At 44.9% G+C, this 22018-nt stretch overlaps 1 protein-coding gene across 1 annotated transcript; it reads right to left on the bottom strand.

Moving 5' to 3' along the window:
• Window positions 1–773: 773 nt before the first annotated feature.
• On the bottom strand, window positions 774–21816 carry ttc7b (tetratricopeptide repeat domain 7B). The gene is made up of 21 exons (XM_076748288.1): window positions 21621–21816; window positions 19851–20005; window positions 19644–19719; window positions 19435–19527; window positions 18738–18901; window positions 17546–17667; window positions 16541–16619; window positions 15512–15687; window positions 15215–15278; window positions 14970–15107; window positions 14566–14754; window positions 14286–14403; window positions 13993–14050; window positions 13474–13546; window positions 13116–13276; window positions 12702–12818; window positions 12105–12202; window positions 6070–6210; window positions 3910–4112; window positions 3360–3433; window positions 774–2851 (listed from the first exon to the last, which is right to left on the bottom strand). Exons 1-21 carry the CDS (start codon window positions 21739–21741, stop codon window positions 2704–2706), a joined length of 2568 nt encoding a protein of 855 aa, XP_076604403.1. The 5' UTR covers window positions 21742–21816; the 3' UTR covers window positions 774–2703.
• Window positions 21817–22018: the final 202 nt, after the last annotated feature.

The following is a 22018-nucleotide window of genomic DNA, read 5'->3' as shown; positions in this document are numbered from 1 at the left end:
AAAGCCACTGCATTATCTGAAAATGCATCAGCCATCATCCTGAAACGATGTTTTGGAGGAGCTGCTGTGCTCCTCTGCAGGTTGAAAATAAACCTTTAGATAAGGTCAGAAATGATGAAAAGATAAGATACAAGATTTATACCTGATGGAGACATTTTATGGAGTTAACTTAATTCAAATGTCAGGTAAAAGTATAAGATTTCCCCTTCAAATGTAAATACAAAAGATTAGAAAAAAATGGTACCAAGTTTCTGTGTTTTACAGTGAAATCCAAAGCTATCAAACGTATAATCAATATGCAATCAGAAGGCCAATATCAGCCCCACATACAGCACGTCTCAGCTGAGGCCATGACCTTTAAGGGGGACAGACGGTTAGTGATACCTGAGAATCTAGCAGGGAACTCAGTAGCAGGGGAGCTGTGGTGTGTGTGTGTGTGTGTGTGTGTGTGTGTGTGTGTGTGTGTGTGTGTGTGTGTGTGTGTGTGTGTGTGAGACATGAGGCTTCCTGACACTCCGGGACAAAGCCTGTCAGCGCTGCAGTCCTCTAATAAAAAACACACAAAGGAGGACACATCCATCCACTGACAGACACACACCTGAGACAGTAAAACACACTGCTGGCCCAGAGGTCACAGCCAGAGGGGAAGCCACACACAGACACACAGCTTTCTGTTGACTGAAATATCGAGCCCGAAGGTTAAAATGAGAACACGAAGGAAGAGCGCGAACATAAACTGTATCAAACACAATGAACAGACGAGAGGTCCAACCTGTTTTCAACTGCTTTAATTAGCTTTTGTCATTATAATCATCCTAAATTTCAGTCATTCACTTACAGCACAAAGGACTCAATGACTCACTGACTGAATGAGCTCATCCTCTTCTTCCTCCAGCAGACTCTCAGTAACACTCTCCAGAAAATAGAATTATAATTTACTTTCTAAAATAAGAACAATAATAATACACTCGGAACAATCAAATATACAACAATAATCCTTTGTATTTGGAATCAAAAAATCAAATGAAAAAAATAACTATATTCATCTGGTTGTATTTGACGTGACTGTGACATGACACACAGACGACACAATCACTGGTTGCATTTACACACAGCAGAGTATCAGATTTTTGTGTGTGCGTGTAACAGATTCCTCCCCTTCAGTGTGTTCAAATCTAAATGTCACGTAGCTTTGCACCCGTTTGCTTCAGTTTTCGTAGGTAGCACTCGTGTGTGTTCAGCGATTATGACTGTACCTCCTCCAAAAAAAAAAAAAAAAAAAGGAAAAAAAATTAATATGGAAATGGGACAGCAGGAGTTTGACATTCTGGGACATTTTAGATGAGAGGACTGACACCAGAACTGTACAGCAAGTAAGAAGCTTGAGTTAAGAGCTGGTTAGCTTAGCTTAGCAGAATGACTGGAAACAGGGAAACAAGTTATAGTTCTATACTCTGTTTTTACACTTATATTTGTTTTATCTGCACAGAGATCCAACGTGTGGATCCAACATGTGGATTTTGTCACCGTCACACAGCTGTTTTGCGACATTTCCTGTCTTCTGCTAAGGTAAGCCAGCAGGCTGCAGGAAGTAGCTTTACCTTTCCCGTACAGACATCAGTGGAACCAATCATCTCACGCAACTCTCAGAAAGAAAGCAAAAAGGTGGATTTCCCAAAATGCTGTACCACTCCTTTAACTTCCAAGCTTTCCTTGGCAAAAATGAATAACAACGTACATATAAAGAACATTTGATAAAAAGTCACTGAAATATGGTTCAGCTGAGGAGCACATAAAGGCTGCACACATGAGATAAAACGCACTGTCATTTAAAAATGTAGAAAAAAAAGAAGTGGCAGTCGTCCCTCGGACATCAGCACTTTCAAATCTGATCTCCTGCGTGTGTGTAAACGCAGCCTGTGTTTTGGCATTTAGACTTTACTGATCATGTCTGTCAATGCTTCTTAAAGATCTGATGATCCTGAGCCAGCCATACAGCAAGTGAACGTGTGTGTGTGTGTGTGTGCGTGTGTGTGTGTGTGTGTGCGCGTGTTTGAGTGCTTGAGATTATCAGTAACATTTGGCTTATAAAGGAGACATTAATAAAACTGTTTACCTGCCCAGAATAGATTCTTTTTTTGTCAAATTTGCTGTATTTACCCTCAGTGTGTGAAAGGAAATATAAACTCTGTGTGGGATTTTTTTGGACTAAACGTAAACAAAATGTAAACTCTTAGGCTTCTGAATGCTAGCGACGACAGAGTAGGAACTCCAACTGAGTCTTATTTACATCTTTGAACAGGACAAAACAACAAACGCACACGGCATACTACAAATCACACACAACCGGACACGGATACGCACAGGCGACATGTTGGCACACATACACAGAGGTGAGGTGCACATGCACAGACACAGACAGGCACGTGAAAAGTGCAGATCGACACACACTGGCACATGCCCTCACACACACAGTCAGGGTCACAGCCACAGCAAGGCATTGTGGGAAGGTCGGGTGAGCAGGGGGAAGCGTGTATGTATGCATGTGCACGTGTACTATTTGTATCTGAGGGTATGGCAGTAAAACCTTGTGAAAGTGGCATGCAGGCATGCTATGTGTGTACGGGGTGTGTGCAGCTTGCAGGTCCATCATTTGTGCCACTGTGCTACAGTACTGGGGCTATAACTGTGGGGGTGGGGGTTTCATAGCGCTCTGGGTATGATGGTGAAGGGCAGAATGGGGCTGCTGGCCTCCAGCTCCAAGGCGGTGAGGAAACACTCGGTGGCAGCGGCAGCGTTTCCCTGAGCCTGCAAGACCTCACCCAGGCTATTCCACACATCATGAGCCGTACTGAGGAGAGGAGAGGAGAGGAGAGGAGAGGAGAGGAGAGGAGGAGGAAGAAGAGAGGAAGAGGAGAGGAGGAAACAGGAGAGGTGGATGAAGATGTGGGGAAAAGGAAGGTGATGAGAGAGAAAAGGGAAGCAAGGAGAGAAAAGGAAAAGAGGAAGGAGAGAATCAAGAGAGGAGAGGAGAGGAGGAAAGTGGAGAGAGGGAAAAAGGGGAGGAGAGAGGATATGTGGAAATAGTAGGGATGGATAAGAGAGAAGGAAACAGGAGATGAGGAAATAGGACCAAAAGGAAGGGGCGAGGAGAGAAGGAGAAAGGTAAGAGAAGGAGACGAGAGAGGAAAGAGAAAAAATATTGTATTGAGTGCCCTAAAATACAAGTACATCAAGTACATTGCACTGGCAAACACGCACGCACGCACGCACGCACGCACGCACGCACGCACGCACGCACGCACGCACGCACGCACACACACACACACACACACACACACACACACACACACACCTACCTGTTGACCTGCACAGCATCCCTCAGGACCTTTTCAGACAGACTGTAGCGCTGCAGCTGGTGCAGAATCAGACCCTGTGGAGGATACAAAGAAAAAATGGTGGCAGAGGAAGATGAAGACAGAGAGGAAGAACATTATTGGGCTTATGGTCAGTCACGACGAAAGTGGACTGCTGTGCATCTGAAGGCAGTTTAAGGCAGTCGTTCTGCTGGTGATGATTCACTTTGTTTGGGGGACTTCTTGTACTTTGCACTGATGCAAACTGGCTCAGAGAGACGTTCATGGTCCACTTTAGGGTCCACACTAACAAGTCTGGGATGGCCCTAAACATACAGAGACCAAAGGAGGGAGACGCTGTTCCCTCTCTCCGCGTCTAATGAGGCTGTCCCAGAGGACCATAGCTAATTACATCCAACGCACAAACCCTCGGGCTGTACGGACACTGCAGAGGACAAGATTTGTTATGTTCTCAAGAGACCAGACACAAGGACAGAGCAGAAGGAGAACACCGAGTCTGACAGTGCGTATGCGTGTGTGTTTTCAGTATTACCAGTCTCTGCATGGTCTTGACATGCGTCGGGTTGATGGACAGGGCCTCTTCGTACCAGCGTTTGGCCTCATCCATGTTGCCCCTCAGCTCAGCGATCTGCCCCCTCATGTACAGCACATTATGGGATGTGGGGAAGAGGTTGGCGGCCTCCTGTGTGCAGGCTGAGGCCTCAGCAGGCTTGGACATTCCGGTGTAGACCTCAGCTGACAGGGACAGACAGACAGGGAGGACGGGTGTTTGGCCATGCGTGCAGCAGGTTTCCTTTTGTTTTATTAGAATGTTGTCAGCATCTATGTGGAATCGACGGCTAGCTTGGTGTTATTACAGTAAACAAAAGGGGACGACAGCCAATATAAGTGCCAGCCTCCATCTCAAAATGAACAGAGGTCTAGACATCTGCAGCCCTCGTGTTAAAGTGAAACGTTTTAAGAGCCACAAACAGAAAGCTCCATCTATTTAGTCGGAAACATTTCAAACTGCAAAATAAGAAGCAGAAAAGGCAATTTTTCTCCCTCAAATTGCATCAGTGAGAAAAACATTTTCAGTTATCAAGGTCACCTAATGCATTCCGTGTATCGCTGCGACGAGGACAGAAAGATACAAACGAGGAGTGAGGCAGACGGAGGAAATGAGTTTGAGCGGTCTGCCTGTCTGTCCTGTGATTGGATGATTATATTAGCTGTGTCGCCAAGCTGGAAATGACCACCTCTGACAGGAAGCAGCTGGAGAGATAAACAAGAGCACAAATAAGCTCTGCCCATCGGTGTGTGCGTGCGCGCTGCCTGCGTTTGTTTATGTACGCTCTCCAGTCTGCTTATGATTGTGTCTACAAGTTGTGTCTGCTGGAGATGTAGAAACGAGGATCAGGGCTCCAGCGCTCTCCACAGCAAATCTAATCTGCCGTGATCGCAAAGATCATCAAACTGCTGTTACGTACGGCCCCACGAGCTAATGCCAGTACACTCACTGCAACTTCCAGTCTGCTGGAGTCTGTGTTAGGAGCGCGTCCTAATGGGGGAAAAGGTAAAGTTGAAGAGGATGACGCATTTCAGTATTTGAGGGTGGATAAATGTTGATAATGTAGTGATGGATCCTGACTCACACTGGGACATTCTGGCTGCAAACTGTGTGACCTCTGCGAGTACACTGTACTACCAACTGAATGTTTAATATTATTGTGTAGTGCAAGGGTATACATACACTCTTCAGAGTAATAAAACACCGTGTTCCTTTTGAATATACTGGAAATTTAACTAACTTTCTGGGCAGAACTACAGTAGGTGATAAAAATCACTTGAACTGCATCCAGAACTGGAGACGGCAGATGAAGAAAGTGTTGTTAGAGTTCCCTTTGAAACAGCATCTGTGCTGGGACTTGTACCATGCACTCCCCTAAACCAGTGGCCCCCAGCCATTTTACCATCTGACCCCTTCCTGACTCATCACAATAACACAAACCTACTGTTTTGCACGGCTGCATTATTTATGTTTAACGTTAGAATCCATTACATCCCTGCACACATCCTGTGCAGTATTACATTTTTTTTTTTAACGGTGCTTGTATATTATTTCTACTACTATATATTTTCTCCTGTGCAACAGCACAAAACCTTTCATATCTTAACATGTGCAATTCAGAAAATTTCCATTAAGAAACTGAGCCATCCTTCTGAAGGCAACTTATTCTCTTTGTATTGTTTATTTGTTTTTGTTCTCCGTCTTTATTCTTGCTTTTATAGCTGTCTGTAACGATGTTATATCTTATCTTATCTAAACAAAGCTATATCTGCTTGTGCCCATTAGACCACATGAGGCATCAGCAGTGATTTTTTTCCTTTTTTGAATTTGTCTTACTGTATTTGAAGGATATTTGAGGCATGAAGAGGCAAAACTATCCTGTGTTTCATAAAAAATGTAAAATAAAAATACAGATTTAAGTCAGTATGATGGAACGGTCGTCACTCTAATATCCCCTGAGTATACGACTTGCTAACATCAAGACATATGAACTACAGTAACATCCTACCAGCTAATAGATTCTCTAGAGGACCTGCAGAGTGTTTACAAGTCTGTTGACTGATGTGTCTGCACACATGACCAGAGGCACCATGGGAAAGTATTTTTGTGTATGTTCATTTCAATAATCTACTGAGTGCATACCTGCATGCAGCCAGATCTGAGCCAGGGTCATCCAGGGGTGCAGGGGTCCCTGTTTGGGGGCGCTGCTCTGCAGGGAGGAGGCCACCTCGGACAGAGCCTGCTCTACGCGACTGGCTGCTATAGACGTCGCGTGAACCGAACCTGGAGGGAGAGAGTGAAACCGTCAAACCTGTCTCCTCCAGCCGCTGGCTCAGCACTACAGCAGCGTTAGGCAGCCATGTGCCACAATGCAGGATTTTAACTCAACCAAACACAACAGCAGGCTTCACTGATTCCCACCACTTCAGCGAGAAAAGAATGAAATCTGGAGTTGTTTGGTTGCAGTGAAAAGCTCAAGATTGTGGGCCTACAGTGACACACAGTTTCCTGTTCCTGCACTAAAGCCTTTAATCAGTCCACACCATTAGACACGCCGCAACACACAGTGTTATGACCCTGGATTAACCAGGTCAAAATGAATTAGTTTCTGAGCCACCATGCATGAACACTGCACCAATCTGCACTCTGCTGATTAGTATTTGAAAAGAAGTGTGTCTCTGATTTTGTCTCCACATTTAAATGACAGCAGATTATTACAGGGACGCAAAATGGCCACCACGTGGGACTGCAGGTGCCCACTGCAGCTCCGTGAAAGCAAAACATAAGCTGATGTCTACGTTCTCCACTCGCATGCCTTCCACCTATTATCATGTCCTTCCAGTGTTACATTAAACATACGTGTGAAATGCCACTCATCCTCCATCGTCTCCCTGTCTGGTGTGTGTGTCACGCATATTCTTTGTGTTATATTCTGCTTGTCTCATATTTTGAACATCAGTTACAGCTGATCCCAGTGCTTTGGACTAAAATGTCCGGATGTGATGGTTCAGTTGATACACACTGACTCACCAATGCTGACTTAATCCAGTATGATCTGTTCTATGTGTGCGATTTGGATTTTCAAAATAATGGCTGATGTAAAGATGCCCACTATTGGGCTTGTTTTCTTTTTTTGAATTGTCAGAGCAATTGCAGCCTAAAGGGATTGGATCTTATAAATATGTGCCTTTTGTACTCTAAACATGGACGAAAGTTAAAAAAAATGAGTGATAGTTGCAGCTTTACTTCAATGACAGATCTCCAATCTCCTTGTCTTATTATTCTGGCTTTCTATCTATCACTCAAACCATGTATCTCCCAGTACATCCCCCCTTTCCCCTTCCTGAATACACTGGTCTTTCCATCCACCGTGATGCCTACATTTCACACAGACAGTGAGGCACAGGGCCATGACCGTGAAAGAGTCAGTCACTGACAGTCTGCAGATGTTCATATGGATTGCTTTCACTAAAACCATTTTGTGCCCTTAATAATCACTTCAGTCTGTCAACTGCATATTTGTACAAAACAAAAATAACAGGCTTGAGCCATGAGGAAAATCTTGTAGAAACAAGCTGACTTCTTTACTAACAGGTTACTGTGGAAGCTTCCTGCAGGGGCTTGTGCCTAAAATGTGCACAGTTCACACAGCAACACATGCACTGAAGCTGCTCACCGAATTAAAGGAATACACTGACCTCTAGGGAAAAACACCTCTAATGACCGCAGCAGAGGCCGCTGAGTGCGCGTCTCGCCTCTGTGCTTCCAGCGCAAAGCACGATTTAACGACAACAAGATGATGAACGGCCCGTTTTATATCCACAGAGGATGCACAGCGTGCTGGAGTACAAAATCTTGATAACAGATGCACAGAGGTGAAAGTATATTCTTATAGATTCTCAATATCTCATCACCAGTGTTTCCTCTGAACCACGTTCTCTTCTTATTCATTCCTTCATAACACCTTTCCACAGTAGCTTCCCATTATGGCGAAATAATGATGACGCTTTGGTAAAAATGACTGTCTCGTGCCAGCCGTGCTGTTAATATTAGTATTTGTCAATATCGCAGCCGTATTTCACAGATGATTAGCTCTGCAAGCAGGAAGCTGCTCCTTCTTCCTGTCCTCTCTGGCATCGCTCTGTATCATTAGCTCCCTCTCTGCTTTGCTTTAATGAAAAGGATAAACATGTCGGAAATGGTTCATTCATCTGCCTTTTACAACTCAACGTGCCAGAACACCCTCTTTATGCAGGCTATTGTGTAAGTTATTCCAAAGATTTCCATCAAGATCCAAAGTGTTCCCTACAGACTTACACAAGGCTTTATTCTGACTAACAGCACTGTTTTTAGAGAGATATTCCCTCAAGTCATTGTATTCCTTTAATTGGATTGTATTGTATTCCATATATTGTATCACCAACAGGTAAAAAATGAAGTGCAATTCTCCTGGTAACTGGCTGCAGACATCACGTTGAAGCAGAGGATATATGTACGTATCTGCTTCATACAGATATCGTACATATATCGGAACCTCGTCGGGGAAAAGGACGGTCGACCGGGACCAAAGGATGGACAGAACAATGGATGGAAAAAAGGAAGGTCAGATGGAGGTTAGATGGCTACTTACAAACAGAAAACATGGAGGAAAAACCAAGAGTGTTAGCGTCCTGAAGGCCGCCTTGAAAAACGGAGGGATGGGGGGAAAAAAAACAGAAAAGACGACTGTTAATGATTGAAAGCGAGGAAGAGACAGAGAAGAAATATCCAAAAAATCACGACAGAAAAGGAAGGCCGATCCCTAAAGGAAGAGTGTGGAGCGCAGTGAGGTTTTCATTCTTCTCCGCAGCCTTTCAGACCACCTCGCATGTGACGCGCTGCTCCCATTTGTCCCTTCTCTGCGCTGTAATCTGCAGTAGTAACGGCCATAAAGTTCACTGAACTAAAAGCATCAACGAGGCTCATCTTTCTCCGCTTTGTGACTCTTTGTGAGACTTTGTGAGAACTTTGCAGGGAGTGAATTTTCTTACGTCCAAAATTCTCAAAATGAGCCACAGTGCAAAGCAACATTACATCTATTTCGCATTTCAGCACAGCGCTCACTCATCAAAGCAGCATACAAACACAGCAACAGAAGAATCGAGCTGAATTTCGAGTAATTGCGATCACAGTGATGGACTTATTGTCACAGTTTTAAATAATGTCACTGCTCTCAGGCTGGCTGAGAAAAATCTGTTCTGCAGAAGAAAAAAAAAGAATTGTGTTTTTTTTTTTAATGCAGCTAAATAATTTATCCAACCATTATTATCCAGTACAAACATCATTAGTAGAAGAGATGGCAACAAGGAAAGACAACATAAGGCTGGAACTGGGAAAGGAGACAAATTAATGTTGGCTCAAGTGAAAAATCTTCACAGAAACAGAGCGAGAAGAAGGAGGAGGAGGATGCAAAACAGGAACAAAAACAAGAGACAAATGGCCAGGGACAAATGTGAAGAGATGGTAAGGCTGTGATATGTGAAAGCAAGTTTCTGTCACATCGAGAAAGAACCCAGCTGATCTCTAATGCCTAGCTGCATCCACTGCGAGTGTGTGGACTCTACGCGTGTGTGTCGACTGAGTACGTTCACCTGAGACCTGGAGCATGACGCAAAAATGCAAAGTAGCTGCAGCAGGTCCACACCCAAAGTGTCCGTTTTACATGTCAACGTGCACAGGTTAACAGCAGCTCTGGGAACTGTCAGCGACTATGAAACACACCCATTCCTCCTGAAGGGTTAGTCGGCTTAGTTTCAAACTCCTTGTCCATGCCTGTGAGCTTTGAATGACCAGTCAAATTCAAGATTCACCTTGTTAACGATCTCAGGGACCAGCCACAGAAGCAGCATGTCAAGTTGTTGGGTCATTAGCTTATTGGTCGCCTTATTTGTTGAGTCAGTGATGAAAAAATTCCCAAAATGGTCAGCATGCTACTCACAGACTTGACTCCAGTGCTCCAAGCTAACACTGCAGCGATGTCCTGTGATGGAGGGCCACTAGTGTTGTCCGAGTGAGACAATGAGAACCGGAAAGCTCCTTAAAATGAAGGCAGGCAGCTTTAATGCTGTGCTATTATACACGGCTGGGTCTGTCGGTACTGCAGTTTATTTTCAATCAACGCCACATGATGAACCGGCCTGCTGCTGTATGGACTGTATGTGCTGCTGCATCAAGTCCACAGCTGTCTACAGTCCTGGAGTCAACCAGGCCTCTTAGATAAGCAAGTAAAAAAGACTTGTGACATTAACGTTGACACTTTGCATGTTGGATTTGTGGCTGCAAAACTGTTCTGCTAATCTCAGCCATAAGGGACAAACCAGCAATACTGCCTTTACTCACACTGCAGTCAAACTGCTGACAGTGACTACAGCACAGTACACTACAGCGTGTGCTCTCCTTGGCACTGCGGTGATGTGGATGTTGCCGTTTGGCAGATTACCGTGTGGATTACTGGCCTCTTGTTTCTCTGCTGTAAACCAGCAGTAGAGGCCAGTCGCACCGGGCTGGGTGTGGTGATCCTGATGTGGGTGTTTCATCAATACTCTGCCTCCTCTGTTCAGCTCTGGCAGCTGCAGACTGCAGCAGCGCCTCTGACTGGCAGACAAGTCTCTGCCCTGTTATCTGCAGAAACTCTGGACCGACAATATAATATTATACTGATGATATCACATGAGAGAAATATTGTAAATTCACTGCTAAGAAGGAACAAAAACCCTCATAGTAAGATAATGTTGGGTATGCCATGAGGTATAAGAGGTGTACAGAAAAACCAGAAAATACTATGTGAATACGTGAGCATTACATGTTTAAATACACTTTATTTCTAAATAATAATCTTAAAACATAAACTGTGAACCTGTGATTCTGCCTGGAGGTCCGTGCTGCTGTTACAGGACTTGGTTTGGGAACTCAAATGCAGCACAGCCACACAGGAGGTGCCCAGCAGATGAGCCTCTCCTGGTGTAGTAGGAGTTTAACAATAAAACAGCCTACATCAGTTACATCAGTGAGCTCATTTTTCACTTCCTGAATTTTGACCAGGAACTGACTAACTGCAGTTTTCTACTTGGGCTATTGATAGTGGACTAATATTGATCTGTTGAACGCTGAGCACTGGAGCAAAGAAACAACTTGGGAATCATCTCATCACTAAACACACAAGACAATCAATGAGCCAATCTCCCAAAAACTCTCTATTAGGTCACTCTCCACAACATGCTACAGGCCGACGAGGACGGGAAGGTGGATTACAATTGGAGGAGAGCCGGCGGAGAGTGACATGGTTGCAAAAGGAGTGAGTCCTGGGCTTGGTGGGCGCGGGAGGAGGGAGGGGAGGAGGAGGAGGAGGAGGAGGAGAGGGGAGGAAGGATGGATTTTTGGGTGGAGGGAGAGGAGGAGGCTGGAGGATGAAGACAGGGGAAGAAGGGGAGGACAGTGGGGAGGAGAGGGGGGAGGATAGTAGGGAGGAAAGTGGGGAGGAGAGGGTGGAGATGGTGGATGGGGAGTTGGGGGAGACCAGTTCAGAACCAGAGTGAGAAGAGGAAGAACCTGAGACTAGAACAAACAGAGGAAACAAAAGAGAAATGAGTGAAATTAATCAAGGAATAAAGAAAGGAAAGAAACATCGGTCACTGGCTCTCAATCTGCATCCACGTCTTCCAAACTGGAAACAAGATTTCTAACATTCTTCCTTATTGGAAAGTTTATCATTTCTATGACATCTAATGTCATGATAACACCAAGATACAGCAGCAACTTATCAAACAGAACAAATGAAGAGAAACTCAATAGAAAATAGAAAATCAACAAAACAAAGGGGGGGGGGGGGGGTATCTCAACATTTTCCTTTAGTATCTAAAGATACAAGGAATAATGGATCAATATAAAAACAAGAAAGAGAAAGTCATGTGACGTCCTTGTTATAATGAATTCATCATTGACAATCGCCATTTTTTTTTTCAGAAAAAGGCAATAAGGTCACTATTAGATAAAAGGCATGAATCGTTTCTGTGAGTCTTAGTTTCACTGGGAGCTCCTGGGGTTCCTGAGTAGAAGCAGAAACGCCTTTGTGTGTGTGTGTGTGTGTGTGTGTGTGTGTGTGTGTGTGTGTGTGTGTGTGTGTGTGCGTGCATGCATACCGGTCTCAGGGTCACTGAAGTCGGGCAGCGTCATGGCGTTGAGCTGTCGTCTGTCTGCTATGGCTCGGTCCAACAGACTGCTGCCACGCCCGGAATCACTGCCACAAACACACGTGTTTACTCACCAGCTCAGAAACACACACACACACACACGCACACACGCACACACACACACACACACACACACGCACACACACACACACACACACAGACACAGACAAAACGAAGCTAAGCTACAGTGTTTCTGCAGGCCAAGTAAACGTAGCCTCGTTCTAATTAGAGTGTTTGCTGAGCGGAGACTTACACATCATTAAATTAAAACAGACTGCACCACACAGACTGATTCTGAAGTTACTACATATTTACAGCCAGTAACTGCCAGGTTTGAGTGTTGCGTAACTAAATGAATCAACTGACAACACCAACATTATGCTAATACAATTACGATGTACACTACAATGATTTTACTAGTGTAGTTTTACACACAACTGGGTTACACAGTGTACTGGTGTAACCCAGTTTAGTTAATTACCTGTTTGAATGAATAAAACCTGATTAGTATTTGCATTTTGTGTGTGTGTGTGTGTGTGTGTGTACCTGGGGTTAGTCAGGTTGTAGAAGCTCTTCCAGATCTGTAGCATGTGTTTGCAGGTGAGCAGAGCCTCCTCCGGTCCCCTGCACATGGACTCCAGCTTCACCTTGGTATAAAGCAGACTGCAACACACAACGCACACGAGCGCGATATCAGCTTTTGCCATCAAAGAGAAGATCCAGAGTCCCACAGGCTCGACTGAACAGACCGAGGAGCGCCATCAGACTGTTAAACCAGGCCTCGCCGCTCAGAATGTCGAAGGGAGTGATCATTAAATGGAAGCACTGAAGCCGCTCATTCATCATGTCGGATACTGTATGTAGTGGGATTTGATCAGTCGTTTGGTGAAACGCGTTTTGTTATTTATGTGACACTTGTGTGTGTGCTCTAAATAAAATGTTTGCGTGCGTGAGTCTTACTTAAAGTTCTCGGGGTACTCGGACAGAGCCATCTCTATGATGTTGAGAGCGTCGTGGTAGTGTTTCTGAGCAGACAGCAGCAGGGCCAGCAGGTGAAGGGAGTGGACGTCATCCCCTTGAAGCTGCAACGCCTGTCGGACATAGCCTAGTGCCTCGGGGATCTACACACACACACACACATATGCTAGATACATAAACTAGAGGTTTTCACTACAATCAGGACAAAAAGCACCATGTGAAGCGACAGGTGTGTATTCACTGTTACCTGACTGTCACGTCTCGCATCCACGCCTCAACCTTGCATGACTTTTATATGCGCGTGGTGATTTTATCCTGTTATTACTAAACGTTGTGTTACCTGTCTGGACACAGCAAGCTGCAGTGCCAAGTAGAAGGCTGCTAGATGGTCAGTGGGAGACAGACTCTGAGATCTACAGAGAAAGAGGGAGAGAATTCTTTTCCTTTTTTTGGTCTGTGTGTTCAGACATGCTGAATAAAAAGTTAAATAAGATTAAACTTTAAAGATCCCTGCGGGGAAATTGGGTCGCTGCAGAAGCAAAGACAGCAGAGTAATAGAACAAGTAAGAAATCAAACCGGGGGATATTTAAATATTTAGAGACAATTAGAAACTGATAACAGCAGATTAATAAGCAGAATGAGGGAACATAAAACAAGAGGCTGCGCGAGGCATTATTTCAATGTCACATACTGTGTGCGCAGACGACAAACAGTGCAAACTGTACAGCTGGTAGTTAATTCAAAACACTTTTCTCACATTTTGCTAGACTGTTAAGCAGTTCGTGCTGTGGCACGGTGATGCTGAGGGAAATGGGAGAGTGAAAGAGAAAAGAGAGAGCAGCATGGCTCAGTCCCAACCTCTGGAAGGCTCCCAAAGCTTTCCTCTGGTACTCCTCCTGTGTGCTCCGCAATGACGCTGCAGAGACGCAGAGACACGGAGTCAGGGACAGAAAAAGACGGGCACAGTGCAGTCAGGTACGTTATTAATAATACAAAGAAGCGCAACAGTCAGCGGCGGCACACAACAATATCTAATGCAGAGGAGATTTGAAGTCTTGATGTGAGTATGTGTGAAAATGTCACATAAAAATGGATGCACGGTCCTGTGTCCTGATTTAGCACGATTAGCATCCGCGCACACAGAGACCTACCGTCAGTGGCTTTGAGGCTGTAAACCAGCCCGATGGCCAAGTAGCCTTTGGCTCTGAACTCAGCCGCTTTCTCTCCCATGTCAATCACCATCTTTGCAAAGCACTCCCCCTCATCCAGCTGGATTGTGGGAGTACACAGACATGTCAGGAGAGAAAATGGACAAGAGAAGAACAGGTTTGGGGCATAATTAGATGATTTTATGCATACACAAAGCAAAAGTCTCCAAGATGCTTCAACAACCAGCTGGGTTTGAGTTTACGTCAACGCGGCGGTCCTCACCCAGTGCAGAGGTCCGATACACAGCTTGACAGCCAGCAGGGGGATGGTGGGGTCATCAGGCTTCAGACGAATGCACTCTTTCAGGACCTTAACGGCACGAGCTGATTTGCCAGCTGCCATTAGCGACAGGGCGAGCTGGTACCACAGATGGAACTCCTCAAAGGCAAATTTCATGGCCCTCTCCAAACACTGGAGACGTCAGAGGTAGGACACAGTTCATCAGTGTTATCGGGGTGTCTGTAAGCTTCATTAAACAGCTATTGGAAGGCAAATTAGACTGCTGCACACGTGAAGTGAAAAAGAACTGAAGTGAGATTTTACGTGGGTGTATAGTGGGCGTGGGCTTTAGCACTTCTCACAATCACTAGGATTGTGGCCACGCAGCCCACAGAGGGATTACTCACCTCCGACAGCATCTCGTACTGCCCTCTCCTGCCCAGAGCTATAGTCAGCAGGTCGTACACCACAGAGGCGGACTGCAGGCTGATGATACGATCATTGTTGTGCTCAGGAATTCTGCTCAGCACGGCGTCACGGTTAGCCTGGAACACACAGACAGAGGTGCAGGGGTGGCACAGTGAGCGAGTGAGAGGATCCACAGCTTTAGAGAGGGGTGTGAAATATTCTCCAAAGAGTGTTTGTGTCCTACCATGGACTCACTGATGAGCAGCAGCAGCAAAGCTTCTTCTGTGTTCTCCTGAGGGCAAAACAGACTGAGAGGGAGAGAAATGCACCGGGGGAAGCACAAAGATGTAGTTGGACAGGGATGAGAGAAGAGAGAAGGGGGGGGGGGGGGGGGGGGATGGAGAACAAAAAGTGTTAAGGAGAAGATGGAGAGAGCGACTGGAGAAAAAGCACACTGACAACAGTTCCATTTTCAGAGCCATGTTGGCCAGTTTCCACTGTATTCCCACTTTAGCATCGGCAAACACACAGTATCACATACTTCTCTCCCGAGTACACTCGTGGGCGTCGGCTTAGGCTGTAGTTCTTGCTGTGAGTGTGTCCTTGCCGTGTGGGATCGTCCAATGGCGACACTGTGGGCGGGTCTTCTAGAGGAGACCAGTAACTCTGTTCGCACATTCCTCTGAGCAAGATCTCTGCAAGCTGTCTGGCTATGGTCTGCACACACGTGCACGCACGCACGTACACACACACACACACACACACACACACACACACACACACACACACACACACACGGACACGTTTGGCAAAGATACTCTGGTACCAACACCGCAGCAATCTGTTTACTTGGGGCTTACTTTGCTTCTAATATACTTCAAAAACATCCATCTTAATGACTTTATCTCTGTGCAGACTGTGATGTGGGTTCTTTTGCCATCATGTACAAACCAAATCAAATATTAAGTCTACTTGCTGGTGCTGGTAGTGTACCTGTATCTACATCGATAGAAATCTGCACTGAAGTTCAGCTTTGTGCTTAGAATTTCTCACTGATGAGACAGAAAGGCTGAGGAAGAGTCTTGTGTACAACTTGGACAATTTCACATTAAACAGATTGAAGCAGAGTGTAACGAGTGGGGTCTTCGTGTGAGAGCAGCAACATTTTTCAAGGAGCAGTTTGACATTTTTGGGAAATATAACTACTGGCTTCAGAATAAGATGGGAAAATTGCTACCAATGTAAATATGAAGCTGGTTAGCTTAGCTTAGGATAAAGGCTGGGAACAGGTGCTAACAGCTAGCCTGGCTGTGTCAAGTGTGACAAAATCCTCCTAGCACCACCTGTAAAGCTCACTGATTAACACAATATTTATAAAATCCAGAGCATGGGGGCTATGTGCCGGACTACCTCTTGGCTGACAAAGGACCTAAGGAGCAGAAATCAGCGGAAACCTAATCAAACATCCAGCAAGGAAGCTACAAATGTCAAACTACTCCTTTAAGTAAGTCAATGGAGATGAATAATAATAAAATAATAATAATAAAAAAGCTCCCAGCCCATCCCTCACCATGCGCAGGCTCTGGGTGGTTCTGTTCTCCACAGCCCGAAGAATCTCCCGAAACCGACCCACACCTCGTGTCAGGTTGCTATGGCAATGTGGCGAGGAAACAGGAAGAAGAACACTCGTCAGAGTCTGTAGTGTGTATGTGTGAAAGCAGGATATCTCAGACGCAGCGTCACGAGCAGACGTTTCAACCTTCAGACGTCTGAAGATGAAGCTGCAAAGCCAGATCAGCTGCATGCCCAGCATAATCATTCATGTCTCTGGACTTTGATCTTTGCTTAGATTTTTTAGATATTGCTGCACATGGGCGATTTTACATGCTGGCAGCTTCACAGGAGGGCAGATTTTTTAAGGTTGTGATGGTCAGAAATACTGTAAGGTGATGTTAGTAAGCTATATGTTTAAAATTCTGTAAGCTTGAATTCATGACTTCTCTGATGAAGTCTTCATACCAGACACCAGAAATTCATTTGGATGAATAGGGGACAGTGTCTACGTTTCTTTAAGTTCTCTCTCCTGAGGCTGAAGTGGATCCACTGCACAAACAATGAGCAAGCACTAGGCTAAAAAAGCTACGAGGACAGAAACCTGCACAGATTCAGTCCACTCAAAAGGCATTTCTTCCAGCACGAGGCTTTAGCAGCTGCTGCAGCCCTGAAACTATCTCTTTTGTACTTAAAACAACAACAACGCCGTGGGAATTACTTTCCAGAGCTCTGTGTATGTAACAGAACTGTGTTCACACTTTTCTGCTTTTATCAAGCTGTCAGCAGCTTTGTAGCACGATGACTGCAAAGTGGGCGGAAAGTGCCCACAAAGGGTTGTTCTTGGTTTTGTTTGGGCAACTGAAGGCCTTTCTAAACTACAAGTTTAAGAGAAGTAGAAATACCATTTTTTCATAAAAATATATTAAACAAAATCTAAAGTTTTGTGGTGCCTTTCTCTCCCATATCTACCTCCTGTATCTATCTATCTATCTATCCACCTCCACTTGTTTCCCTCTCTCACCCGTTCTTGAAGTGGATGACGTGGGCTCTCTGCAAGCCCGTCTCCAGGAAGTAGCCCAGTTCCAGGTCCTGGGCCGTCGGTCCGGGCTTTGGGCTGCGGTTCTGAATCCCTGCTGACAACGCCTGCAGAAACAGACACACAGGGAGAAAGAAACAAATACAGAGTTCTGCATGAAACACCCATAACCTGAATGATGTCACAACGGTCACAAATCTGTGTGTGTGTCACTGCAGCTGACATGTTTGTGACAGCAGAGCACAGGGTGTTTGACGAACAGCTGCCACCAGCACGAGGAAAACAAGGCTGACTAAAAATAACGAGCTGTGGTGTTTGGGCTGTGAACCAGCGACATGTTTATGTTAATAACTCATTTCTGATTGACAGTTTATCAAAGCTACGCTGTAAGTTGTCAGCCAGTAAATTCTCAGTAAGGGGAAACACTGGGCCTGTTATCACTTTATGACAGGAGGATTTCACTAGATTCAAATTGGATCACTCATTCTATTTAATTTCCAAAGTGGCCTATTTAACAAATTTATGCATGAGAAATGGCAAGTAAGCATGAAATTCGATCTGGACGTGGAAATGCATGAAAAACGCACTTTTATTGACTAATGCTAACATATTGCCTCGTTGGCCTGAATTTCCTAGATGTGTTGGATTATAAAGCAAGTTTTTATTTAAATGAAGGACTGAGTGACCTTAATAGAGCTGAAACAGACACGATAATTTATCGATTAGTCAACAGACTGAAAATTACACACAGCATCATCATCATTTCACACCACATCCATACATATTATATGAAAACTATATTTCCAGGCCGTCTGTTGTGCTCAGACATGAGTTTATACAACATATCTCACATGAATTTAGCATAGCATTAATGTTGGGACTGTTTGATTTGTATCCTTCCTGTAAAAAGGAAGAGATTTGTTTGCCAGTTGGCAGTCATGGGCTGAAATGCATTAGTCAAACTTGCACACTGTCAGCAGATTAGTCATCACACCCACAGGGACGGCAGAGCACTTGGGAGTCCGGGCGCCAACAAGATATTTGGTGAGCGCTTGCGTGACACCACGTGAGAAAGCACTGCAACAGATCAGCCATCAAACAAGCGTGCACATTTCACACCATCAGACGCCACGCGGGTGACAGGATGTAAAGAAACGACCGTGTCACAAACGCAAACCTTCTCAGCCTCCTGCAGGTACAGCAGAGCAATGTCTCCAGACTTTTCATAGCAGGTGATGATCTCCTGCTCCCGGTCTGTTGTGCTCCTATTGGACGACGGAGATCCGGTGTTCTTATTGGATAGAGACGGAGAGGCGGCCGGGACCTTCTCTAGACACAGTCCTGAGGGGCGAGAGGGAGAGAGCGCTCAGGGTGACAGAAAATCAACAGTGACAAAGGCCATGAGGCACGTAGCAGCGTCCGGTGTTTATTTAAGCCTTTCAACCATAACTGCATTATGAAATTCAGGTTTTTGAGTTGTCTGGAGTAGTTTTTAACGCGGGGGTGTTCATCTGCTACTGATGACTGGTTTTCACACCTGCTTTGTGTCTCAACATACATTAATGTATAGTCATCACATTCATACCTTATCTATAATGACCAAGCAAATTAGACTGCTAGACAGATTTTACACATAAATAAATAAGAAAAGAATACTAACAACTTATTCAGGGGCCACCAGAGAGGCCTGATGAGAGACTGTGTGCATTCAGTCAGGGTACAGCTGTTGATCAGCAGTGGCGCTGTACTGCCGCCATGTGGAGCAAAGCAGTAGTGCAGATGTTTGGGCGGATTGTGGACTGACGGCGGGTGAGATGAGGTTAAGGAGGATATGAGATGTGAACCGATGGCTGGGTATGTATGTGTGTTCATACCTTTCGTAGCGTACGCCTCTGCTATCATGGACAACCTGTACACAGGAGCTCCCACGAGCTGCATGTCATCCAGGTTCACCCTGCTGTAGTGACCTGCAATACACCAGGTGCAGATCAATGAATAGATCAGTTGGTACAGTGTTGTTTTATACATACAATTAAAAGCAAATATGAGTAAATGAGCTGAACCAGAGGATTGTGTTGGTTACCTAAAGCGTCTCTGTATTCGCCCTCCACATAGCACAGTTTGGCCATCAACAGGCTGGCTTCCTGGAGGTAATCGGCCTGGAGGACAGAACGTGAATTTAAAAGCTCTAAATATTTGAAAGGAGAAAACGTCTCAAGGAAGCAAACTGTGTGGCACTGAATTACATGACAACAACTAAATAAGCTGCCACCGCTCCATCCATCGTTACCTTGAGATTTCCTCTGTCCAGAGCAGCAGTGAGGTGCTTCCTGACCTCCACCAGTTTAGGTCGCGGGCCCCTGGGACTGGCTCCCTGTTTGATGGGGTTCTCCTTCAGGTACGTCTGAAGCTTACATTCCCCCAGCAACAGCTCCCCTAGGTCATCTACACACACATACACACACCCAACCCCGATGTTTGGAGACATTGTGACTATAAGTCTACGGGTCCACGACCCTCATCTCTCCACCACTTAAACAGGCTCAGGGGAAATATTCAGTGTAGGATGGCTGAATCGACATATGGAGAAACACTGCAGTGCTTACACACATACCAGCCAGAATTATGTACAGCCTTAACAGGCTTCTAAGCTGTGTGTGTGTGTGTGTGTGTGTGTGTGTGTGTGTGTGTGTGTGTCAAAGGGTGAAATGAGCACTAATTTTTTTACTGATCCAAGTCAGTGACCAGAGCTCACAGCTCTCATGAGCCAAATTACATCCCATAATGGCAGCATTAGTCATAACACTGTCTACATTTTTCCATTTAGTCTACGATATAATCACATTTCCTCTATACAAGAACAACACATTGAACCATTTCTCACCAAGATAAAAGTGGGAGAATAAAGCTCTAAACTACATCAATGAAGTCATCAGAATATTCTTACTGGCGAACAGTCTGCACTGATCTATCAATATTTCTATTTGCAGTGATGGCAGAGCTGCTGCCACACATGCAGCAGAAGAGCAAGTACTTCATGACAGCATGTGGTTATTTGTCAGTTTGGAAGATCTATTGGATCAGGGCAACCATGAGTGACATTTCACTGTACCGTGAAGATGTTAAATTACATGGAAAGGTGTGTTATGATGGCGTTTACACCACATCTATGAGGTTTTATGTTTGTGTTTGATTTAGATCACAAGGAGGAACTGGAGTATTTCTATTTCATTTGTAACCAACGATTGTTTTCATCATTGATTAATCTCTTGATTATTTTCTCGATTAATCAATTAGTTTCTAAAAAATGTCAGAAAATGGTGAAATATGTCAATCAGTGTTTCCCAAAGCGTGAGAGGACGTCCCCAAATGTCTTGTTTTGCCCACAACCCAAAGATATTCAGTCTTCTTTTTTTCAGAAAGTACCCAAACCCAAGTAATCGATTATCAAAACAGCTGGCAAGTAATTGATTAGTTGACAGCTAATCAGTAAATGGCTGCATTTGTAAGATAAAATCTCGTGAAGGAGTTTTCATCTGCTGGTGTGATGGAGTGCCAGCAGAGCAGCTGACAGTCAGCATCAGCCGGGAGTTTGACTGCTAGCATGTAGCACTCACGCATCTTAGCCACACAGCTAACTTCAGTGAAGCTCACTGCGATGCCAGAGCACAATCAGAAACCTGCCAGTTTAAAATGTGGTTTGTTTATCATACAAGTCGAGCAGAGACGACAAATCTTTCAATGGAGATGCGCTTGATGAGAGCAGAGGGAGCCGGGGGGGCACAGCTGTCACAGCAGCGATACTAACTGTGACAAAGTTCCCCTTATCTTAAAATCAGTGTATCTCGCTGTGTACACACCACTCTGGCCCCAAAAATGGTAAAAATCCATGGAAAATACCACAAGACGTCTTTCTCTTTGACCTTTGCTAGCTAACTGCCTCTGACTGGAACACTCCCAGCAGCGGATGCCGTTGTCAGGAAGTGCCGAGGACTCGGAGCTGGGAGAAGGCCTTACAGGCTGAATGAACGAAGAACCGGGAAACCAGCACATTTCTTACCGTTTGATATTAGTTTGGCTGAGAGCTGTCGTACCAACTCGGGTATCTTGTCCCACTGACTCTCTGAACGGCATCGCTCTATCTCAGTCTCCAGTCGTGACCCGGACTTCCTCGCTGTCATTTTGGTGAGGGGGCTCGACTGGACCAAAACACCACAGGAGGATCCCTTTCGTTGGTATGAGTGTCAAGCTAACGCATACGGGAAAGGCAGCTTCCGATTTTGTCTTTTCGAAATAAAGCTTTGAGTTATTTTGGGTTTCTAAGTCTACCAATTTTATCTGCTATTGGTTGGTTTTATTTTTCTTACAAAAGTGCCTCCAATTTTATACGCTCATTATAGGTTTTTAAGATCTTAATCTGCAAAGTAGAAACTACAGTATTGCTATGAATAAATGTAG

This window comes from Chaetodon auriga, chromosome 14 (genome assembly GCF_051107435.1).
Source record: "Chaetodon auriga isolate fChaAug3 chromosome 14, fChaAug3.hap1, whole genome shotgun sequence".
Classification (NCBI taxonomy): domain Eukaryota; kingdom Metazoa; phylum Chordata; class Actinopteri; order Chaetodontiformes; family Chaetodontidae; genus Chaetodon; species Chaetodon auriga.
The sequence above is the reverse complement of the archived record's forward strand: the minus strand, read 5'-3'. Positions and strand labels throughout refer to the sequence as shown.

Bases quoted from the DNA above. Each gene is read 5' to 3' on its own strand.
- ttc7b (XM_076748288.1), bottom strand. From the start codon at position 21,741: ATGACAGCGAGGAAGTCCGGGTCACGACTGGAGACTGAGATAGAGCGA. The intron at 20,006-21,620 runs GTAAGAAATGTG...ATGTGTGTGTAG, and splicing joins AGCCAAACTAATATCAAACG to ATGACCTAGGGGAGCTGTTG. The intron at 6,211-12,104 runs GTATGCATGCAC...CTCTCCCTCCAG, and splicing joins CTTCAGTGACCCTGAGACCG to GTTCGGTTCACGCGACGTCT.